Source organism: Mus musculus, chromosome 10 (assembly GCF_000001635.26).
Source record: "Mus musculus strain C57BL/6J chromosome 10, GRCm38.p6 C57BL/6J".
Lineage (NCBI taxonomy): Eukaryota > Metazoa > Chordata > Mammalia > Rodentia > Muridae > Mus > Mus musculus.
Window position 1 is genome coordinate 27263845 of NC_000076.6, and position 23628 is coordinate 27287472.

General features: G+C 36.5%; 1 protein-coding gene and 1 pseudogene across 5 annotated transcripts in view; one reads left to right on the forward strand and one right to left on the reverse strand.

Annotated features, from left to right (window-relative positions):
- Nucleotides 1-23628, reverse strand: part of Lama2 (laminin, alpha 2) — a 635907-nt gene that overhangs the window by 282560 nt on the left and 329719 nt on the right. For all 5 annotated transcript variants that reach the window (XM_017313815.1, XM_011243134.1, XM_011243135.1 and 2 more), the window contains exons 13-14: nt 2765-2866; nt 1074-1285 (exon numbers count right to left, since the gene is read on the reverse strand). In XM_017313815.1, coding sequence (XP_017169304.1) covers nt 1074-1285; nt 2765-2866 — 314 coding nt within the window. The remainder of the gene's footprint in view (nt 1-1073; nt 1286-2764; nt 2867-23628) is intronic.
- On the forward strand, nt 16881-17826 carry Gm17917 (predicted gene, 17917; annotated as a pseudogene).

Consider the following 23628-nt stretch of genomic DNA (forward strand, 5'->3'; position numbering starts at 1 on the left):
ATTTCTTTCTCAGCCTGTTTATTCTTTGTATAGAGAAAGGCCATTGACTTGTTTGAGTTTATTTTATATCCAGCTACTTCACCGAAGCTGTTTATCAGGTTTAGGAGTTCTCTGGTAGAATTTTTAGGGTCACTTATATATACTATCATATCATCTGCAAAAAGTGATATTTTGACTTCCTCTTTTCCAATTTGTATCCCCTTGATCTCCTTTTGTTGTCGAATTGCTCTGGCTAATACTTCAAGTACTATGTTGAAAAGGTAGGGAGAAAGTGGGCAGCCTTGTCTAGTCCCTGATTTTAGTGGGATTGCTTCCAGCTTCTCTCCATTTACTTTGATGTTGGCTACTGGTTTGCTGTAGATTGCTTTTATCATGTTTAGGTATGGGCCTTGAATTCCTGATCTTTCCAAAACTTTTATCATGAATGGGTGTTGGATCTTAGAAACTAGCTTTTTAAAATGTCCAAATTAGATATTATTTAACCATACCCCTAAGGGATAAGATAGGTATTGTTATGGGCTTTATTGAGCTTAAAATCGAGGTTCCACAAATACCAATAAATTGCCAAGATCAATAGAATTTATTTAATTTTCAAAATCTCCTACTCTTTCCTATCATAGTACCACAGTGTTTTATAAAGAGATGTGTAATTATGTAAGTGAAGAGACCTCTATTTCTTATTACAATCTAGATACTATTAGAAACTAGTTAATTGCTTAATAGAAAAAAATATTTTACAACCCACTTTCTGAATATGAGCACCTTGCAATCATATATCTTCAGTATTTTACAATCTGAGATGCCATAAAAGAAACTGTCCTTTTGTTTATCAATAGGGGGTCATTAAAAATTGTAGAGGATTTATCAGTATTAGAAGTCTAATACATTGTTCTCAACATTTAAAATCTAAAGGTTGTATATAATTACCTCATAGAAACCAGAACTTATGCTTATTTTTTTTTTTCTTTTTACTTAAAGCCATAAACCTAGACCTTTAAAATGTGCTTTTCTGATACACCTCTGTTTGCCTCAGATACACATACAACTCTGGGAGGTGGAGTTCTAGGTCTTACCTGAAGATGGCGTCCATCCCTAAGTTGTATGTGATTTGCATAAGGACTCTCTCCAAATTTGTGAGAACAATCATGAAATCTTTTCTAGTGACTGGCAAATTTGTTCCATGTATAGTAAAGGCCTCTTCTTTGAGTGACACCTCCTCAATGTGTTCTTCAGATGGCTCTAAGTACACCTCCTTATACGCTGTGCTGATTCTTAAGTCATTTCCCTAAAGGGGAAAAAAGAAAGTATATGTAGATAAAATTGCAAGAAAGGTACAAAAACTAGAATGGTCCTCTGAATTTTGTTTCTCTACTCGAGATTATCCTCATGAGGGCTCTAACTTAAGGTCAGTTATTCTCCATCATTTAGCATATTTCTGGTGCACAGGAAGCAAAGACTAAGCAACGTGAGGATCATTCTTCATCTACTCCCATTACAAAGTCTACCATTATAATTTTGTATATGCTTGCATTCTCTATTAATTGAAGTAATATACAACTCATGTGTATATGTCATTACAAAGAGTTTTGCTTCATGGAAGCATGAAAGTATCACATATTTATGGCAGAGATAAGAATTAGAGAAATTAGGGAGGGAACTTTCATTAACATGTATATAAAAAGATTTTAGACTTCTACAAAAGGAAAGATCTGCACTCTAATGTTCAAATAAAGACAGTGGCCTCATGATAAGAATCATTTACATTTAATGAGGGCATTCAAGTAACTATTTTCATTTAACATTTTAGAGATACATTCTCATTCTCTCTCTCTCTCTCTCTCTCTCTCTCTCTCTCTCTCTCTCTCTCTCTCTCTCCCCAGAGTTTCTACACCAGGCTGGCCTCAAACTCATAAATCTGTCTGCCTCTACCTTCTAAGTGCAAGGATTAAAGGTGTGTGCCACCACTATCTGGCAATACATCATCTCTTAATCTTCATGCATAAGAGAACTTTTATTACACGTGTGGTTTTATGTTCATATGAATCCTAAATTACTTCATTCTCTTCAGAAAGAAATTCACTCTGAGAGGGTAATGTTGTAATTTTTGACACTGACCCAAAAGCAAGGAAGTCTCTTGGCAAGAACAGAGCCTGAAGCTTAGTCAGCACCTTCCATTTGGAACCACTAAACCACATGCATGTGTGTGCCCATGGGTACATATGTGACTGAAGAATTTATCACCACAATGTGAGGAAGTAAAAGTTCTAAACAGGTGACTATAATAGCATTTGGAACCACGAAGGTCCTAGTTCTCAAATGCAGCTAATCTTGTATCTTTTCTTCCTAAAGTAAGATTTTGAAGTCAGGAGTTACCAATAGCTTAGCAACTAAGTTACCTTCCCCCTTTCCTTTTGAATACCAAAGCAAAAAGCATACAATAGAACCTACAATATAACATGTTATATAAATCAGTACTGACCTAAACACATGAATCATACAACTTATCAGCATGGAAATATGATCATGTTTTAACTTTCAGTTTCAAAGTATTTCTGAATATTCTCCTTTTTCATCAGAACTCAATTATTTTTATTTTCTTGATATGCTTCAGATTAAAACATGTGCATGGCATGAAACTGCTAAGGTGTATTTTCTTTCATAGTGTGTAAATATATGTCAGCCAACTTGTATTACAAGCAGTGTGAATGACCTAAGGTAAATAGAGATAGCATATGTTTGGAAAGTGATACTTTTATTTTCCTACCTCAAAGATAATCATCAGCTGAAGGATTTTTTCTGTATCGTCTTCCTCTTCTTCGAGGTCATATGAGATGGTAAATGACAACTGTCCTCCAACAGCTGGAAGCTGGAAGAGAAGAGATGCATGATAATTTCAGCAAAGGAGTTTTTTTAATAATCTTTTATATATTACATTAAAATCATTTCATTATTGTAGAGGGAAATACTTGGAGAAGCAGCAATCACCAGAGTTCAAAGTGAAGACGACAGACATTTATGGAATAACATTTATGTGACCCTTTGCTCATCAACAGCAAGCTTGATATAAATATAAATCCATGTACTATTTTCCCAGTAATGAAGGTTTGATGAAAGAAGGTAGGTTCTAATCACAGACTCCTCTGTTATCTTCTTAGTCTTAAGTTCTAGTCTCAGAATCCCCAACCAGAGAAGGGTCAGTGGACAGTTTCTTTGCATCCCTATGGTTAACATTACATTCTGTGACTCTGAAGGCACTCAACAAAGACATTCTTCCATTTGAAAGACACTTTACATAGAAAATGAGCTAAGTTGAAAAACATTATTGGTCAAAGAAAATTAAAGTTTAGCTACAAAATTTACATGCAAATTCAATCAGAATGGTCTGAGAAGTTCTACATTTGCCTATGTTATCTAATAAGCTACTTTGAATGAATGTTATTGCCCCCCTTTCATTAAGCAAGCTTCATTCCTTCCAATGTCTGCTTGATGCCTGCATTTTCTGACACTGATATCAACCTTGTAAAAATATATTTTTCAATGGAACACAAGATCATTTTACAGGGTAGGAATCAAAGTTAGATCTGTGAGTGACAGACTCAATGCAAATGTGGCAAGCTCTTAAGAATTCTTCCATGGCACTGTAAACAAAGACATTCTTGCAGCAAAGCTGATGATTTGTATTCTGCTGCTTGCTTTGTGCTGATATGCAGAGTGGCAGCTTTGTGGACATCGGCTCTACTTGTCCTTTCATGGCAGACCCTGACCAGAAGGCACTGCCTGGGGTGGCAGTGAATGGAGGAAGAATTCTGATCTCTTGGGTTGTCTCATAGGGGCCACAGAGAGCTTGGTATGGCTCATTACATAGGATTTTACATTGCAGCTCAGCATTGGCTTAGAAGAGCTCATTATATCGTACTCTAGAGAGACTGAAATTCAGAAAATATTCCCCCACTCCATGGAGAAATGTGCTACTATAATGTCTTTTCATAAATAAAATGATAAATGTCTGCCTGGACAATAGCAGTTGGAATTATTATAAGTGATGGGAGATGAATCTGTATACTAAGGTTTTAGCTCTGTTAAGATAAGCATCTAACATTTCACATAGCCCGTTTGTTCCAACCAGAGACATATCAGTAAGAGGCTAAAAAGTCTGCACTGATTTTATTAATATCTCAAAGAAATCTGAATTATTTAGTGTTTTCTAAATTAATAAACAGATGCAGCAGGAGGTAGACATTAAAGATTCCAACTTGGAATCTTAATCTTGTCTGAGGTAATGGGAACTGTGGCATGTGAATTTTGGGTGACATAACTGAACTCAGTGTTGTATATCAAATGATTGTCTAATATCTCAAATATTCAATATACCCACCTTTACCTTCATTTCCTGAATCTTTCTAGGAGTTAAGTTGATTGTTTTTTAAACTTCCATTACTGGACCAAGGCAAATCGTGCATTTTAATTTAGTAATTCTGTATGCAACCCAATTGTTCTTACATTATTAAATAATTTTCAAATTAGAATGTTCTTGCTAGAGAATTTCTTATAGAATCCCTGTAGGTTTTTAGAAGCTCAAATACTTTTCTGTTTGCCTGGTTAATGTCTTAACAGCCAAACTCTAAGGAAAAACCTTTTTTAATCCTTCTGAAGTGTAGTAAGGAATCATTATAAAATATCATGAGTATTTGAGTTGAAGGGTTCTAGAATGGATACACATATGCTCAGTAGCATTCATTGAATATTACATCAAAACATGACATCTGTGGAAAATGTGTACTACATGTAGTTAATTTGCCATTGTTTTGGGGCTTTCTAAAATCCGTTTATAAATCCTATCATTGGGGCTTCCAAATTGGTTTATTTACATGATCTTATTAAACCCTGTAGTACATCAATAGAACAGCTAATATACTCCCATGCTGTAGGAAAGCTTTCTTGCTATCTCTCCATGAGCTAGAGAAATGGGGCTTTGCACAGGTAAAAGTAGGGCACTTCAGGTCACTTCCATGTGGTTATTGAATTTACTGGGTTGATTAGACTATCCCCATAAGAGATTAATGCTGTAAACCTTTTAATTACTAAAAAAAGCAAATTTATTGAGAATACACACTCACTGATGAGTGGATATTAGCCCAGAAGTTCAGAATACCCAAGATACAATTCACAGATCACATGAAGCTCAAGAAGGAAGACCACAGTGTGGATACTTTGGTCATTCTTAGAAGGGGGATCAAAATATCCATGGGAGGAGATAGATAGACAAAATTTGGAGCAGGAACTGAACGAAAGGGCATCAAGTGACTGTTCCACTTGGGATCGATCCCATATATAGTTAACAAACTCAGGCACTATTGTGGATCCCAACAAGTACTTGCTGACAGGAGCCTGATATAGCTGTCTTTTGAGAGGTTCTACCAGTGCCTGACAAATGCAGAAGTGGAAGCTCACAGCTATCCATAGGACTGAGCACAGACAGGGTCCCCAATGTAGGAGGCAGAGAAAGGACCCAAGGAGCTGAAGGATTTTTAAACTCCATAGGAGGAACAACAATATGAACCAACCACTACCTCACAGCTCCCAGGAATAAAACCACCAACCAAAGAGTATATACAAAGAGGGGCTCAAGGCTTCAGCCACATATGTAGCAGAGGATGGCCTCGTGGGACATCAAAGAGAGGAGAGGCCCTTGACCTTGTGAAGGCTCCATGCCCCATTGTAGGGGAATGCCAGGACAGGAAATCAGGAGTGGGTGGGATAGCGAGCAGGGGGAGGGGGAATGGGATAGAGGGATTTTCAGAGGGGAAATGAGGAAAGGGGATAAAATTTGAAATGCAAATAAAGAAAATATCTAATAAAAAAAAAGTGAAGAAGTAATTTCCCACTGGAAAGACAATCAACCTTCTATTCTAGGATGTAGTTTAGGGCTAAATTCTGCATTCTCCAGTACTCCATTAAGAACAGAACATTACAGATACCTCCTTCCTATGAGTATCTGCTTTAATTCTCCCTTCATTGGAAAGGAATATCTTGTTTGCTTGTAACATTGTTGTTTCCATGCAAAATGGGCCACCTGTGTAGCATAGCAACATGGTATACATGGAATGCTTTGCAGTAAAGATTGAATCAATCAAGAAAGTTTTCAGTAGTGAGTATAAATGGCTTAAGCTAATTCATAAAAAAAATAGCTTTACCAAAGTATTGGGTATGGGGTTGTATTTGTATTTATTCCACTAAGTTTCAAAAAAATATAAATGGACGGAGTATGAGATGAGACACACTCTTGAAGACATTGTACCTGGAGAGGAAATTCTTCTCAGGGAATAGGCTTCAGTTCTGTGATGTTAGATTATCATCATTGTTATCACAGTAAATGGACTGTAAAACCCAATATTTGCTTCTTCTTACCAGAGCAAATATTTCAAGAGGAATATAATGAAATGACATGGCTAAAAGGCTCTGTAATACTGAGCCAGATAAATTAAACATCGTTCTCTGTTTCTTTTTAGTATAACAGACAGGACAAGGGATTCATCTTTCTGGATTCTGAAGACTTAAGAGAATAAAATTTTGGAACATTATCCCTTCTTCCTATATAAGTATTTACAGTATGTATGGGTCCAATGTTCAATCTACTCACTGAATTTCAAAGTCCTGTTCTGGTTGTCTATACATTCATCACACTGAAATTGAAGCACAGTTTTGTTTTCCCCAGAGATTATTAGAATAAAACAAGGCATAGGGTATCAGGTTATAGAAGAAGCAAAATCAACAAAGGAGATTTAAGATTCTCTTATATTTACAGCAAATGGATAATTAGCATATAGCAACATAGATGCTGAGGTTGCCAAAAAGAGATGATATACTCTAGAAACTTTGCTTTAGGAGGCAAGACACTTCACAGTATAATTTCTATAGGAAGAAAGAGGGATATTTCCATAGAATTCATGCTGCTATTGCATCAGTGAGTATTTACAGGCATTGATGCCATTCACATCAATTGAAACTAAGTAAGGCTACTTTTCTCTGATAACCTACATAACACCTTTCTAAAGTATAAATGCTAGTCACTGAACATTATCCAAATCAGTACCAGCTTCATTTCTCTAGTTTATGATTCAAGTATGTGATGAGATCAGCAACAGAATCTTAGCACCAGGTTCAGAAGGACTACTGAGAGAAAGGGCAACAGCCTACTGTGCTTAGGGGTGTCTCGGCCAAATCCATGTCTCGGTCATCAACTCAGAAAGACACCTCAGTGCTGGAGATTTGATTTTCTAATGATTAGGGTCTTATAGGAACACTGTTACCATATTATATGGTAACTCCATTTAAATTTTTTATGTGTATATGTGTACATATTTTAAGACATGTCTATAGCTTTTTAAGGACACACACGATGTAGCTATACTGCCCCTGGGCATATACCCAGAGCACTCTGCTTCATACTGCAGAGGTAAAGGGCTCATCCATGCTCACTGATGCTCTATTTCCAATATCCACAAAACAGAAAATAGTCTATATATGTGAATATATAATATACATATAATAAATATGTGTATTTACACAATGAATTATTTTCAGCTCTCATGAGAAACAAAATCATAAAACTCATAAATAAGTGGATGAAATTAAAAAAAAACGAGCATTCTGAGTGATGAAGCTCATTCGCAGAAAAACAAATATCATCTTTTTTTCTTCCATATGTGGAAATTAGCTTTGAATCAGATATGTGTTATTCATTTAGAATACCCATAGAGGTTATGAAAATAGTAAGAGGCTATGGAGTGAACAGTGGGCTTGCAAGGGAAGGAAATAGAATGGAGTATTATAAAAGGGGATTAACCTAAATGGAAGGACAATGAAATGGGATGTGAGGTAGAACAGGTAAGGAGGAACAATGGAGAAGGATAATAGATGCTAAAGGCTTTGACAGTATTAGAGTTTTTTAAAACACCCACCTACATAAAAATAAATGCTAAAATTTATTAAGTATTTTTCCCAGATATTTGCATTTTATTTATTGAGAACTTTGTACTTTGGTTCTTTGGCCCAATGTTTAATTGAGATGCTTTCTTTCATGAGTTGTAGACTTTTGAGTTGTATGTTCTAGATAGTAACCATTTGCCAGATGTATAGCTATGAGAATAACTTTCTGGTTGTATTTACAGCCTGTTCAATGAGACAGATCTCATTACTGGCATGATTATCTGGGTTAAGACCATAAGACTAGGTAGGTCATAGGTTGTATGGCAGAACCTACTAGTATTATTTCACTAAATGGGCATAGTATTAAAACAAGTCCCCTTGCAGTCTCCATCTGTGACATGGAGCTAAAGCTATCCCACAGCCCTGCATACCCAAATCCTGCCTCAAGAGATGGTCTCCCAAGAGTGTTCTCACTCCTAAGCCCACAGGTGAGACCACTACGTTTGTTCCAGTAACTGTCCAAAGAGGGACCTGACAGAAAAACACAGGGAAAAGGAACTGCAGAGAAGCCGGAGACAGGTTACTTTCAGTCTCTATCTGTGACCTGGAGCTAGGGCTATTCCACACCCTCTGTAGCTAAATCCCACCCAGAGAGAGCTGGTCCTCCCATGAGTGCTGACACACCTAAGAACACAGGCTCACAGGCCCATAGGAGGAACAAACTCTAGTCAGAGACAGCAAGACCAAATAATACCAGAGCTAACCAGAAGGCAAGAGGCAAGCTCAAGAATATAAGCAGCAGAAACCAACGTTACTTGGCAACATCAGAAACTAGTTCTCATACCACAACAAGTACTGAATACCCCCAAACACCAGAAAAGCAAGATTTGGATTTAAAAATCACATCTCATGATAATGATAGAGGACTTTACAAATGACATAAATAACTCCCTTAAAGAAATACAGGAGAGCACAGGTAAACAAGTAGAAGCCTTAAAGACGAAACAGAAAATTCCCTTAAGGAGTTATAGGAAAACACAACCAAACAGGTAAAGGAATTGAACAAAAGCATTCAGGATCTAAAAATGGAAATAAAATCAATAAAGACATCACAAAGGGAGACAACCCTGGAGATAGAAAACTTAGGAAAGAAATCAGGAGTCATAGATACAAGCATCACCAATAGAATACAAGAGATAGAAGAGAGAATCTCAGGTGCAGAAGATACCATCGATAACATTGACACAACAGTCAAAAACAAAACAAAACAAAACAAACAAACAAACAAACAAAAAACAAACGCAAAATGCAAAAACCTCCTAACACAAAACATCCAGGAGTCCAGGACACAATGGAAAGACCAACACTAAGGATAATAGGTAAAGAATGAAGATTCCCAACTTAAAGGGCCAGTAAAGATCTTCAATAAACTTATAGAAGAAAACTTTCCTAACCAAAAGAGAGATGCCCATAAACACACAAGAAGCCTACAGAACCCCAAATAAATTGGACCAGAAAAGAAATCCTTCCCATCATATAATAGTCAAACCACCAAATGCAGAAAATCAAAGAAAGAATATTAAAAGCAGTAAGGGAAAAACATCAAGTAACATATAAAGGCAGACCTATCAGAAATACACCTGACTTCTCAACAGAGACTATGAAAGCCAGAAGATCCTGGACAGATGTCATAGAGACCCTAAGAGAACTCAGATGCCAGCCCAAGCTACTATATCCAGCAAAACTCTCAATTACAATAGGTGGGAAAAAAACAAGATATTCCATGGCAAAGCCAAATTTACACAATATCTTCCTGCAAATCCAGTCCTACAAAAGATAATAGATGGAAATCTCCAACACAAGGAGGGAAATTACACCCTAGAAACAGGAAGAGAGTAATTTTCTTTCAACAAACCCAAAATTTCACCTCTAACCACAAAAATAACAGGAAGCAACAATCACTATTCCTTAATAACTCAACATCAATGGACTCAATTTCCCAATAAAAAGACATAAAATAACAGAGTGGATATGTGACACGATGAACATTTTGCTACATACAGGAAATGCACCTCAGTGACAAAACAGACACTACCTCAGAGTTAAAAGGCTGGGAAACAATTTTTGAAGCAAATAGTCCCAAGAAACAAGCTGGATAGCCATTCTAATATCAAATAAAATCAACTTTCAACCAAAAGTTATCAAAAAATATAAGAAAGGAGACTTCATACTCATCAAAGGGAAAAAAATCTATCAAGATGAACTCTCAATTCTTACTATCTATGTTTCAAATGCAAGGACACCCATATTTATAAAAGAAGCTTTACTAAAGCTCAAAGCAAACACTGAACCCCACACAATAATAGTGTGGGACTTTAACACCTCACTCTCATCAATGGACAGATCATGGAGACAGAAACTAAACAGAGAAGCAGTGAAACTAAAAGAAGTTATAGACCAAATGGGTTTAACAGATATCTATAGAACATTTCATCCTAAAACAAGAATATACTACATTCTTCTCAGCACCTCGTGGTACCATCTCCAAAATTAAACATTTAATTGGTCACTAAAAAGGTCTCAACAGATACAAGAAGATTGAAGTAATCCTATGAGATCACCACAGACTAAGACTGGTCTTCAATAACAAAAAAACAAAAAACAAAAAAACCCGACAGAAAGCCCACATACACATGAAAGCTGAACAATACCCTACTCAATGCTAACTTGGTTAAGGAAGAAATAAAAAAGGAATTAAAGACATTTTAAAATTTAATGAAAATGAAGGCACAACATACCCAAACTTATGAGACACAATGAAGGCAGTGTAAGAGGAAAACACATTGCTTTCCTGGAGATAGCATACACTAGCAGCTTAACAGCACAGTTGAAAGCTCTTGAACAAAAAGAAGCAAATACACCCAAGAGGAGTAGATGGCAGGAAATACTCAAATTCAGTGCTGAAATCAACCAAGTAGAAACAAAAATAACTATACAAAGATTCAACAAAACCAAGAGCTGGGTTTTTGAGAAAATCAACAAGATAGTTAAAGCCTTAGCCAGACTAACCAGAGGTCACAGAGACAGTATCCAAATGAACAAAATCATAAATGAAGAGAGATATAACAACAGAAACTGAGGAATTTTTTAAAAAAAATCATCAGATCCTACTACAAAATCTTGTTCTTAAAAAAAACAAAACAAAACAAAAAACTGGAAAATCTGGATGAATTGGACAACTTTACAGACAGATACCGGTACCAAAGTTAAATCATGATCAAATAAACAATCTAAACAACCCCATAACCCCTAAAGAAATAGAAGCACTTATTAAAAGTCTCCCAACCAAAAAAAAAAAAAAGCCAAAGACCAGATATGTTTAGTACAGAAATTAATCAGTCTGTCAAAGAAGACCTAATACCAATACTCTTCAAACTATTCCACAAAATAAAAACAGAAGGAACACTACCCAATTCTTTCTTTGAAGCCACAATTACACTGATACATAAACCACACAAAGACCCTATGAAGAAAGAGAACTGTAGACCAATCTCCCTTATGAATATCAATGACAAAATACTCAATAAAATTCTTGCAAACCAAATTCAAGAACACAACAAAATGATCATTCACCACCATCAAGTAGGCTTCATCCCAGGGATGCTGGGATGTGGCTCAATATATGGAAATCCATCAATGTAATCTACTACAACAACAAACTCAAAGGGAAAAAAAAACCCACATGATCATCTCATTAGATGCTGAGAAAGCTTTTGACAAAATTCATTACCCCTTCATGGTAAAAGTCTTGGAAAAATCAGGAATTCAAGGCCCATACCTATACATAATGAAAGCAATATACAGCAAACCAATAGACAACATCAAACTAAATGGAAAGAAACTTGAAGCAATCCTTCTAAAATCAGGGACTAGGCAAGGCTGTCTACTCTCTCCCTACCTATTCAATATAGTACTTGAAGTCCTTGCCAGAGCAATTAGACAACAAAAGAAGGCCAAAGGGATGAAAATTGGAAAGGAAGAAGTCAAAATATCACTATTTGCAGGTGATATGATAGTATAATTAAGTGACCCCAAAAATTCCACCAGAGAACTCCTAAAGCTGATATACAACTTCAGCAAAGTGGCTGGATATAAAATTAACTAAAATCAATAGCTGTCCTCTACTTACAGGATAAATAGGCTGAGAAAGAAATTAGGAAAACAACATCCTTCACAATAATGAGAAACAATATAATATACCTTGGTGTGACACTAACCAAGCAAGTGAAAGATCTGTATGACAAGAACTTCAAGTCTCTGAAGAAAGAACTCGAAGTGGATCTCAGAAGATAGAAAAATATCCCATATGCCAAGAATTTCTTGCTGACAGGCACCTGTTATAGCTGTTTAGTGAGAGGCTCTGCCAGAGCTTCTCAAAGACAGAGACAGATGCTCTCAGCCAACCTTTGGACTTAGCACTGGGTCCCCAATGGAGGACTTTGAGAAAGGACTGAAGGAGCTGATGGAGTTTTCAGTCCCATAGGAGAAACAACAATATCAACCAACCAGTACCCCCAGAGCTCCCAGTGACTAAGCCACCAACCAAAGAGTACACATGGAGGGAACCATGGCTCCAGCCACTTATGTAGCAAAGGATGGCACTTTCTGGTATCAATAGAAGGAGAAGCCCTTGGTCCTGTGAAGGCTCGATTCCCCAGTATAGGGGAATACCAGGGTGGTGAGGTGGTAGTGGGTGGGTGTGAAGGAAAGCATTATTATAGAAGAAGCAGGGGGAGGGGTCATATTCCACATGGGAAACATGAACAGGGGATATCATTTGAAATACAAATACACAAAATATCCAAATTTTAAAAATAATGGAAAAAATTTGTAATTAAAAAAAAAGAACCTGAAAAAAATTCCCAATGACTTATCTCTATACTTATATCTTAGAATGTTAGCTTTGTTTCCCCAGGTAGATGGCAGTTAACACAGAGTACCCAACTAGTCAACATACAGATTGAAAAGATGAAATGTTGAGCCATAATTGGGATATTTATATTATGGTCTCTCTGGCCAAACCCAGGGATCGTTTTGGCCAAGGAGACACAGACATCTTATTCCCCAGCGGTGGTAGATGGCATCAAGGTAACAGTGTTTTTAGAAAGATCAGGGCAGTTGCACATATGAATTCATATGTTAGAGCATGCATGACACCTGTGCAAAATCAAGCCAGGTAAAATCTCAGCATGGAGCTGTGAGGTGAGGGGAGATGATATGAGGTGAGGTGAGGTGAGACCAAGTCCTTTGTCCAGATAAGGAACTTTGGGGGAATTAACAGCTGCTGGCAGAGGCGTGTTTGGTTTTCTTTAAGGGTGCCACAGATCAGTAACATTTGACAACATTCTAGGACAGTCCCAATAAACCGAGAGTGTTTGAGAAACAGAAACTGGATTCAGTTCTCTCTCTCTCTCATTCTCTCTCTCTCTCTCTCTCTCTCTCTCTCTCTCCCTCCCTCCCTCCCTCCCTCCCTCCCTCCCTCCCTCCCTTCCTCCCTTCCTCCCTCTTCCTCCCCTCTCTTTCCCTCTGTCTCTCTCAACACAAGATTGTGGTTAGGGAAGTGGGGGTATCTTCTGAAGTATTAGGGTATGAACACAATCCAAACACAATGAATACTTTTTAAAAAAGAATCAAGTATTATTTGAAAGAGGAAGTTGGAGACAGTATTACTCTTCATGGCTGCAGTAGAGGCTTTCTTTTTCCCTGTTTCCAACCTGCCTGCTTTCTCTCCTACATATTTCTTTTCTTTATTCCTTTGACCCATGTCATCTATAGCTTTCTTCATTTCTTTTCTTTTTCATAATTCATACAGATCTCTAACAATTTTTTCTTTCATAAAGCTCTTTTCATTCATTAGAACTGACAGAGGCAAAAACTAATTTCTGGACCTTCCCTTTCAACATTATCACTACAATCAATACAATCTGATTATTTTAGAGTCCTCAATATGTGCTGGAATCTAAATTTTGAAAATACAAAGTAGTGGTAAAAATTTGTATGCGACTGCACTTACAGCTGATCTGGCTTGGTGACCTTAGTGCAATCACCAGATTCCTGAAGCATACAGGATCACCTCACTAAGTTTATTCTGCTTGCAGTTCACCATATTTCACCAGACTTTCACTAATTATATTTTATTTAATGTTTCTTGTTGACAACTAAAAGATAAAAATAATGTAATATTTAATTTGCAATACAAAAAAATAATTGTGAGAGCTAGATAAAGAGGGACTGAGAGGCCTGTGTGAGTCTCATGCATATGCTGGTGAATTTATGATCCTATAGACACATTCTTCATATATTTTCTGTTCCATGGTATAGATCAAGACCAAATTACATGGTCCATATACTCATCTATAGTCAATTAAAATAGGATTATAAAACTTTTCCTAGGTCAAAATACTTTTGGCTAATTGAACACCACACTATTGGTGGTTCTCTATATGAAGAAACCTGTGGACACATTTTAGTATGTAGCAACGAGGTTAATGTTTATTTGCCTCATTTATAGATTTAATTGTGGAATCTAGAAAGTATCAATGACCAGCAAACATATTCCCTGAACACTTCATAGAAGATAAACAATACTTTAAAAAAAAAAAAAGCATCCTGTATAGTAAATTAACTCTTGCTGTTCCCTGAAAGTTGCCTGACTCAGGGAGCTATTGCTCTTTTGTGACACACTGATAAGATATTGGGCTGAAAGAGTAGAATCTCAACAGATGCAAGCTTAGCAGAAACTAGTCTGTGTTTTAAGACTCTAATTTAAAAACAAGACCTTTGCAACAAACATTCACTTTTCATTTACTTATGTTTGGATGGAACATTCCACTGGCACTCTTGCTATGAGCTAGATTAACTTATGTGCAAAGCTCCTGTACAAAATACATGCGATACACAATTAAACATGGATCTAATCAAATAAACCATAAAACATAGTTATATATATATGTGCATTATATAGGCATGTTATTTTTTTTTCTGTCTAGGGCTTAAATTTTTTTAAAGATCTCTGCCAAGAAAACTGCATCTTCATGCTTATGAGACACAATATTGATCTAGTTAAAATAACAGTATATTTTAATCCAAGTTATATTAAGTTAAAATAAATAGTCTTATTGTGATAACATAAATGGCAGATGTATAATATCAAGATCAACAATCTTTTTAAATGTTATGGGAACAATGGAGAGAATATTGGTACTCTCCTTTCAAAGGAGAATTATCACCTCTCTCTTTCACTGTTTAGAGAATTGTTTTATGTCTTAAAGATATGTATCACCTTTGTATGTAGCTATTGTCCAGTTCTCCCTTGCTTTATTACCAAAAGAAACAAAAGTGAAGAAAACAGAGGGTTTTTGTTTGTTTGTTTGTTTGTTTGTTTTCTCCTTCAGGGAGTCCTCAGTATTTGCACCTTTAGAATTTGAGCACAGTCTACCATGCTGCCTGTTCGGTTCAATTCAGTTTACATTATTCAGATGAAGAGTGTTTTGAAAGAGCAGTTAATATTTTCTGCAAAAGCCGGCAGTATTTTGATTTGATTCTAAACGTTACTGTTCCACTCCTGTTTCATTTCCTCTCCTCCCTTGTTTTCTGCAGGTGATTCTTATTAGGGAGAGTAGGAGCTAGTTGTGAATTTCAGAAGATAAGAATTCTAGAAGTTCAGAAGATACTCTGTCAGACTCCAGAGAAGAGTCAACAGGCCAATAAAAGACATTCAATTGTCCTCTACCAGAATAAATGGCCAAGCTTGTGTCTGTGATCTGATGCTTCTATTAATATTAGAGTCTTCTATGAGTCACATAGAGATGAAGCTCATTCCCAGAGCTTTATCATACCAGTTTAGGATTCAGCCATTGCCTTTTAGTAGTGGGTAGCTCTTGGGGAATTTATTTATTCTTTCAGAGGTGCAGTTATTTCTCATTAATATGACCTGAGTTGTTCCTTCTTTAAAAGTTCATTTTGGTAATAAAATAAGAAATTACACATGGAGTCCTTCACTTGGCACCATCTACATGGGAAATGAATGTTTGGGTCATGCCATTTTAGTAAGTGTCATTTTTCAAATTAAAATTCTGCAAAGAGCCCTCACTTAAGCCCTAATGGTAAGGATATTTATTCCATGATTCTAAAAGTTTTTTTTTTTATTTATTTTAAGATTTTGGGAAGATCATAGTGATGAAAGACTCAGCTCTTACAGATGTCTTAATGTTTCCCTGTGGTACTTGGCAAAAGCATTTCACAGAGAACAGACCCTGCATAAATATTTGCTGAATTTTAACAGTGCTCAGAACCGTCTATAATTTCTATGTATTATATATGGAGAGAGCATAAAAGCAAGATAACGTTGGGTTAGCCAAGAGGTAGTATACACTTGTCTTTAAAACATGTGTCTCTTGGTTTCTCTATTGTTATCTTTATTAGTCAAAAACAAACCAAAGCAAATCCACCCACCTTAACATTTCAGTAATTTGAGTTCACTTATGTTCACTCTATTGCTTTCTGGCAAACAATAAATGCATTAATTTTAAGGGAAGGAAATTTTACCATTTAGACAGTTTGATCAGCAAAGAGGAAAAAAATCAATATTTAAGTCATCTAGACATTCACACATATAAATCAACTTTATGCTATTCTGGTTTGCTAGCTTCTATATGGTAGGATAATAATATAAACCTCAGCAGCTAATACATATTTTCTAAGTTGTAAATACGTCTGCAGTTCATTGTTATCTGTTGGCAAACCATAGAACCCTTGAATTAAAAAGAAGCAGCAAGTACTTGGCATGATTCTGTCCTGCATGTCTGTTCAGAGGAGCAGGGAGGAGCAGTAGGCAGGTTTTTCCATCTGGCTTCCCTCACACTGAAGAGAACACCTCCACCTCATGTGGAGACTTGCTGGACATGGTATAAACCCTTTTAGGCTTCAGAACTACCTTTTCAGTTGTGAACTAAAGGCTGACAAAGATTATCACTTTAAAGTGGATAATGATGAAGATGAGCATCAGCTATCATTAAGAATGGTCAGTTGAGGGTCAGGGGCAAAAGATGAATTACACATTATAGATACAGAAGCAATGAACCATAAAGACAGTCCAATTAAAGTAAAACTAGCAACTCTGAAAAAGTCTGTACAACCCACAGCTTCCCATGGGGGCTTTGTGGTCATACCAGCTGTAGTATTAAGGTTGAAGTGTGGTTCAGGGTCTGTGCACATTTGTGGACAGCACCTCGAAGCTGTAGAGGAAGACATAGAGTCAGTAGATGAATACGAGGATGAGGATGATGTAAAAGTCTTAAGTATGTCTGGAAATTGATCTACTCCTGGAGATAACAAGGTTCTACAGAAAAAGTAAAACTTGATAAAGACATGAGGATGATGAAGATGAATAAGAGGAGGAGGAAGAGGTAGAAGATGAGGAAAAGGAGGAAGAGCAGGAGGAAACTGAAGAAAAAGTTCCAGTGAAGAGATCTGTATGAGATACTCCAGCCCCCCCCCAAAAAACAAAAAACCCCAAAAAACCAAAACAAACAAACAAACAAACAAACAATCCCACAAAAACACAAAAATCAAATCAAAATGGAAAAGATTCAAAACTATCAACACCAAGATCAAAGGGACAGGAAGGAATCCTTAAAAAAAAAAACAGGGAAAAATCTTCTAAAACATCCAAAGGACCTAGTTCTGTTTAAGGCAATAAGGCAAAAAAGCAAGCAAATATGGGAAAAGGTAGTTTTCTTCCCATAGTGGAAGCCAAGTTCATTAATTTTGTGAAGAATTATTTCTGGATAGCTGAGCAGTTGGCCATTCAAATCTGTAGCAGGGAGGAAATCTCTTTAAAACCTGGCTTAAAAAGTTTGAGTACCCAAGGAGCTAAAGGGGTCTGCAACCCCATAGGTGGAACAACAATATGAACTAACCAGTACCCCGGAGCTCTTGACTCTAGCTGCATATGTATCAGAAGATGGCCTAGTCGGCCATCATTGGAAAGAGAGGCCCCTTGGTCTTGCAAACTTTATATGCCTCAGTACAGGGGAATGCCAGGGCCAAGAAGTGGGAGTGGGTGGGTAGGGGATGGGGGGAGGGTCTGGGGGACTTTTGGGATAGCATTGGAAATGTAAATGAAGAAAATACCTAATAAATAAAGAAAGAAAGAAAAAGAAAACTAAATAAAAAAAAGAAAAAAGTGTTTGAAATATTCTCTGTTACTTTATTTCTGATATTTAGCTGTCTTTCTGATAAGGCTAAGTGAGAACTTTCCCCACTGTGTTTGATAAATGTTGTCCAGGTTCTATTGCCAGAAATGTGCTGTCCAAAATACCTGCTTAGTTTTCAAAAAAAAAAAAAAAACTTGATAAAGATTTGAGGATGATAAATGTTAGAGGAAATCCTTTGTAAGGTTTAATGTAAGGCAGCAGAATATGAATTAGCTCTATTCATATCTGCTTTGATATTTTAGAGCTAAACCATATCCAGGGCAGAGAAATATATGCATCAATATATACAAATGAATAAATTAAATATGTAAAAATGTAAAAAAATTACTACCTCTTTAAATGTAGTTCATATATTTACTTTTTGACTTTGGGAAAAGTTAACTCTGAAGTAAAAAATGGGGGGGGGGAGGCAAAAACAACAACAACAAAAAAGAAGTTTGAACCTAAAGCAAAAGGATATTTTTACACAAGTTTTAGGATCTTTTTAAAGCAAGGAATCTATGACAGGAACATGGGTGTAAAACATATTCTTTATCTTCTGTACAAGACCTAGAAATTATTTAAACACCTCTCTTGCTTTTTTGTTTGTACTGAGAATTCAATTAAAATAAGTTTGTGAATTAAAAGTGTATACAAACAAAATTATTATTTTTAACATTGCAACATAGTTTCCATTGTAAAGAGACTGCTAAGGCAGCATCATACACATATCAAACTGATAAAGATTAAAATTCTAATAATATGCTCTATTAGTGAGTTTGGAGGGAAGAAGTATATTGAGTGAAGCATGTATACAATATAGAGGATCAACTGGGGAGTAACCATTTATAATAAAAAAACTAAACCTTTGGAAATTCCCTCATGTCTATCAATATGGTTGTGTCACTGACAAAGAAATGATTTGAGTGTATACCAGGATTCAGTTACACAGTGCTGGGTGGCACTCTGGGCTGTGGTTTTGCAAAAATTAACCTATTCTCAAAAGAAAATATGATATGCATGGCCTTGGGAGACAAGAATATTATTGTGGACATTGTATCACTTTAACCCTTGGGAAATTTGGAAAGATGACACCACATGTTCAAGGATGTGATGTCACAGTGGGTGGTGGAACCAGGGTTAGCACTCCCAAGACTAGCTCAAGAATCAATGCTGAACATTTATTCTGAGTGCTAAGTCAATGTGAGGCTATTGATTCAACTGATGAAGCATTTTTCATGTCATATCAAAAAAAATAAACTACAACATTATACTAAAACATGCATAGCATTTGATAATTATTGTGAAGGAATGCTTTTTATGTATTTACTGTATGACTTTGGGAAAAGGTAGTTTAATTCTGAAGTAAGAAAGAAATGTTTGTATCTAAAGGATGGGAATTCTTATCTTCAAGTTTTAGGCTTATTTTTAAAGCAAGGAAAAATATATATTTGTGTATGTATATGTATGTATGTGTACATATAAATAATGTGTATGAATGTGTGCATGTAAATGAAGTTATGTATAAAAATATAAATCTGAAACTAACCCCAATTTATATAATTATTTTGAAATGATTTATGCTTTAATTCCTCTTATCAGATGAAATAACTCTCTCTAAAACTGAAACAAAAATGAGCATTCTTATCTAGAATATGTGAATGAAATAAAATAATTGTGAATCTTCACTACCTGCAGAATGGCATTGTTTTCAAATCAGAACTTGGCTTTTATGAAGAGTACCTTGAAAATACATTCAGGAATTCTGAAAGAGTTTTCCTTTGGCTGGCATAGACAACATCGGGGAAGGCATGCCTCAGAGGAGCAGTTCTCAGTTAGCTGTGTCATTTGAAAGATAAATCACTTCTTTCTGAACAAACACACATACACACTGGGAAAAAAACAACCCATAATATGGAACATGGATACAAATATGATGCCTACTCTGAGTATTTCTTGGAGTTATGGCTTGGAACAATATTAATTAATTAATTAATTCATTCATTCATTCATTCATTCATTCATTAAACTGCAGTGAGCTTTAAAATCATCATCTTTCATGAGTAAATTTCAATAACTGTCCCATTTGCTTTGAGATCTGTTTAATATATTTAGAAAGTACACCTGTGCTTATTTTAAAGAAGAGCTACTTTTAATATTTGAAATCTTACCTTTGCATATAACATACTTTGAGCATGTCTACCCTATCATTTCTCTTATCTACTACCTCCCTATTTTCATGCACTGTTTTCTTTTGGAACTCACTAATTCTCCTTAGTGCTGATGGTATGTGGATGGCTGTAGGATCATCTACTGGAGCATGAGTAGCCTGCCAGTGACCCCTGAAGAAACCGACCCATCACCCCCAAACCACCAATTCCCAATAACTCCTCTAGAAGGGGCAGGGCTTAATAACTACCCCATCCATGCTGGGATTTCAGCTAGCCTAATCTTATATAACAATTTCATTGTTTGACACCATTAATTATACGTTACCTATCTGACATGGAATTTAAGTTTTTGTAAATACAAAACTCATGATCCTTAGATCATACAACTTAAGTGGAGTTCTCAAGACCTCTTTCTTGTTTAACTGAAAAAAAAATCTTAATCATGCAGAACTCACTGCCTTCCAGTGAGTGCATTATGTAGCACATTCAGACTTTCCTTCATTTAATTTCCTTTTATTTTCTCTAACTAACTTATTAGAATAAAAGGCTTTTGAGGAGCAGCCCTGGGGAGGAAGAGGCAGTTGGATTTCTGTGAGTTCAAGGTCAGCTATGGCTACTTATTGAGACCTGGTCTCAAAAACATAAGCCAACCAACCAAGCAAAAAACAGTCTTTTCAGGATCTCCATATTTAATCATGTGCATATTATTAAGTAGTTCAGACTACATCATTCCTAACCCCAAGAAGGATAGGAGAGATGAAAACTAATGTAGAAAAAAAGAGAATGAATATGAAGAAAAGTAAGAGTCATGCCCAGTTTCTAAGTGAAGCTGATCATTTGCTCTAAGATGTACAAATAAGTCTGGGATGTATTCCTACATTGCTTAATTCCCATAAACTATAGATACCCTTCAAGAACAAAGGGAATACAAACAGAGTTCTTTACTATTTTCTAACAAAACAGAGTTCCTGACACACAAAAGCAGACAGACCCTCAGGGCACCCCATGGTCCCTGCTAGGAGTTCAAAGTGGGCCAGGAAACCCTCACTATCAATCACTACATGAAACACACTTTCTCACACTCTCGTGGGGCTGCAGATGTTTGTGCAGCTTGGGAGACTTGCTCATTTCATGCTCTTTCACCTCAGCACGATACATGCATACTTAGTGGAGGGAGGGGACACTTTCAGGCGTCCTATGAACTTTCACCTACTGCTTTAGATTTTGTAGCATATACTTGATTTCATGTATGGTTGCTGTTTTTGTTTGCTTGTTTGTTTGTTTGCTTTTTGTTTCTTACTGAAAACCCCTTCCACACAGACCAGATGTTTCTCCACTTGGAAGAAAGGAAGTCATTTCACATCGTAAATACCAAATCACATCTCAAGGTCACAGTCAAAAGCTTTTATGTCTCATTAAATGTCAGGCTTGTCATTTATGTCCCTCATTGAGCTCCATTTAGATCGTGGAATGTGAAAATGCACGGGCCTGGTGTTATCAGTGAGAAAGCTTCCAGGGCTGCTAACAACTAATATAAAACATTTCCAATTACACGTCCAGCACTTCGCATGCTTGCGTTGGCAAAGAACATGACAGCAGCAAACACTTCCCTAATTCAAAGCTCCTGAAGCTCTATGGTCCGTGTAACAGCAACTTGTGCCATGGAGAAGAACTTGTGCCATGGGATGATGCCTTTGTAAGGTAAGCCACAGCATAACTCTCGAGATACAAACACACTTGCCATTATTTTTTTCTTTCTTTTTTTATTATAAATTATTTTTGATACATTTTTGTAGGTTTCTTTTTTTATTAGATATTTTCTTTATTTACATTTCAAATGTTATACCGTTTCCTAGTTTCCACTACGAAAATCCCCTATCCCCTTCCCCCCTTCCCCTGCTCACCAACCCACCCACTCCTACTTCCTGGCCCTGGCATTCCCCTATACTGGGGAATAGAACCTTCACAGGACGAAGACCAGGAGAGGCCTTGTTATAAGACATTAGATGGCTGCACAACTCTCAGGGAGTAATAGAATTTACCAGATTAAATCACAATATCCAGAAAAAAGGAAGAATCGCTGAAAATTCTGACAGGCTTCTCGTAACAGGTCTGCAGCCCAGGCAGACACTGCTTATAATAGGAACCTTTCCAGCTAATGTCATCCTGCTGAGTTTCAAGCAGGAAGACCCTCAGATCAACTCGGAATATAAATTATGTCAAGAGTAAGAGTTAAACACCAAAATAGATTCCTTAAAGTTTAAAATGACTTTGCTAAGCCCAGCATGCATTGACAAAAATTAGGGCCATATTGTATGACTGCTTTGTGATAACATTATTCTGCCAAACAAAAAGCATGGTTTCAGATTATGGCCTGAAAAGAAAGAACATAACAAAATGCAGTTTTAACCAAGGTGAAATGGGCGGCCACTTTTACATTTATACTCATTGGGGGATTTCTCTGTGGAACTCTACGGTGTTCTGTGGGTACTTAAAAACTAACTGCACACAATCAAAATACAACTATGCACTTATAACAAATATCACTAATGTCTAATGGTATGATGTTTCAGAAAATGACATTTTCCTTCATTAAATCATTTGATATTTGAAATGTTCTAGGCACAATTTCAAAGAGCACATACATCACGGGCTTGTATTTTCTTCAACAAACCAAACCCAAATACATTGTAAGCAAGCAAACAAAGAAATAAAAACAACCTTAAACTCTCAATCTTAGTTGTCAATATGAAAAGAGAGGAAGAAGAAAGTATGTGAACAATTTGAGGGACTAAAGGACAGAAACATAAAATGTGTTCAGGTCTTGTGAAGAAAGGGTATTTTCTAGTGTTGCTATCCTAGATTGTAAGCATCCAAAGCAGCATCCTGTGTGGATGAAGGATGAATACCCACACTGGAGCATCATGAAGCACTCCTCTTGAATGAGGAATGAGCACACTTTATACCATGAGCAGTATAATGAAGGCAGAAAACCAAGACTTGCCCAACATCCATTGCTCAAGACAGTATGTTGTTTTTGTGTGTTTTGTTTTAGGTTTTTTGAGACCACGCTATACTATGTAGCTCTCAGAGGCCTATAATTCTCTTTATTAGACCAGGCTGACTTCAAACTCCCAGAGAACCACCTATATTTGTTTCCAGAATGCTTGAATTAAAGGTACAGACCACCAGGCCAATGGGTGTTTACCTGCATGTATGTCTGTGTACGTCCTGTATACCTGCTGCCAGCAGAGGGGAGAAGAAGACATTGG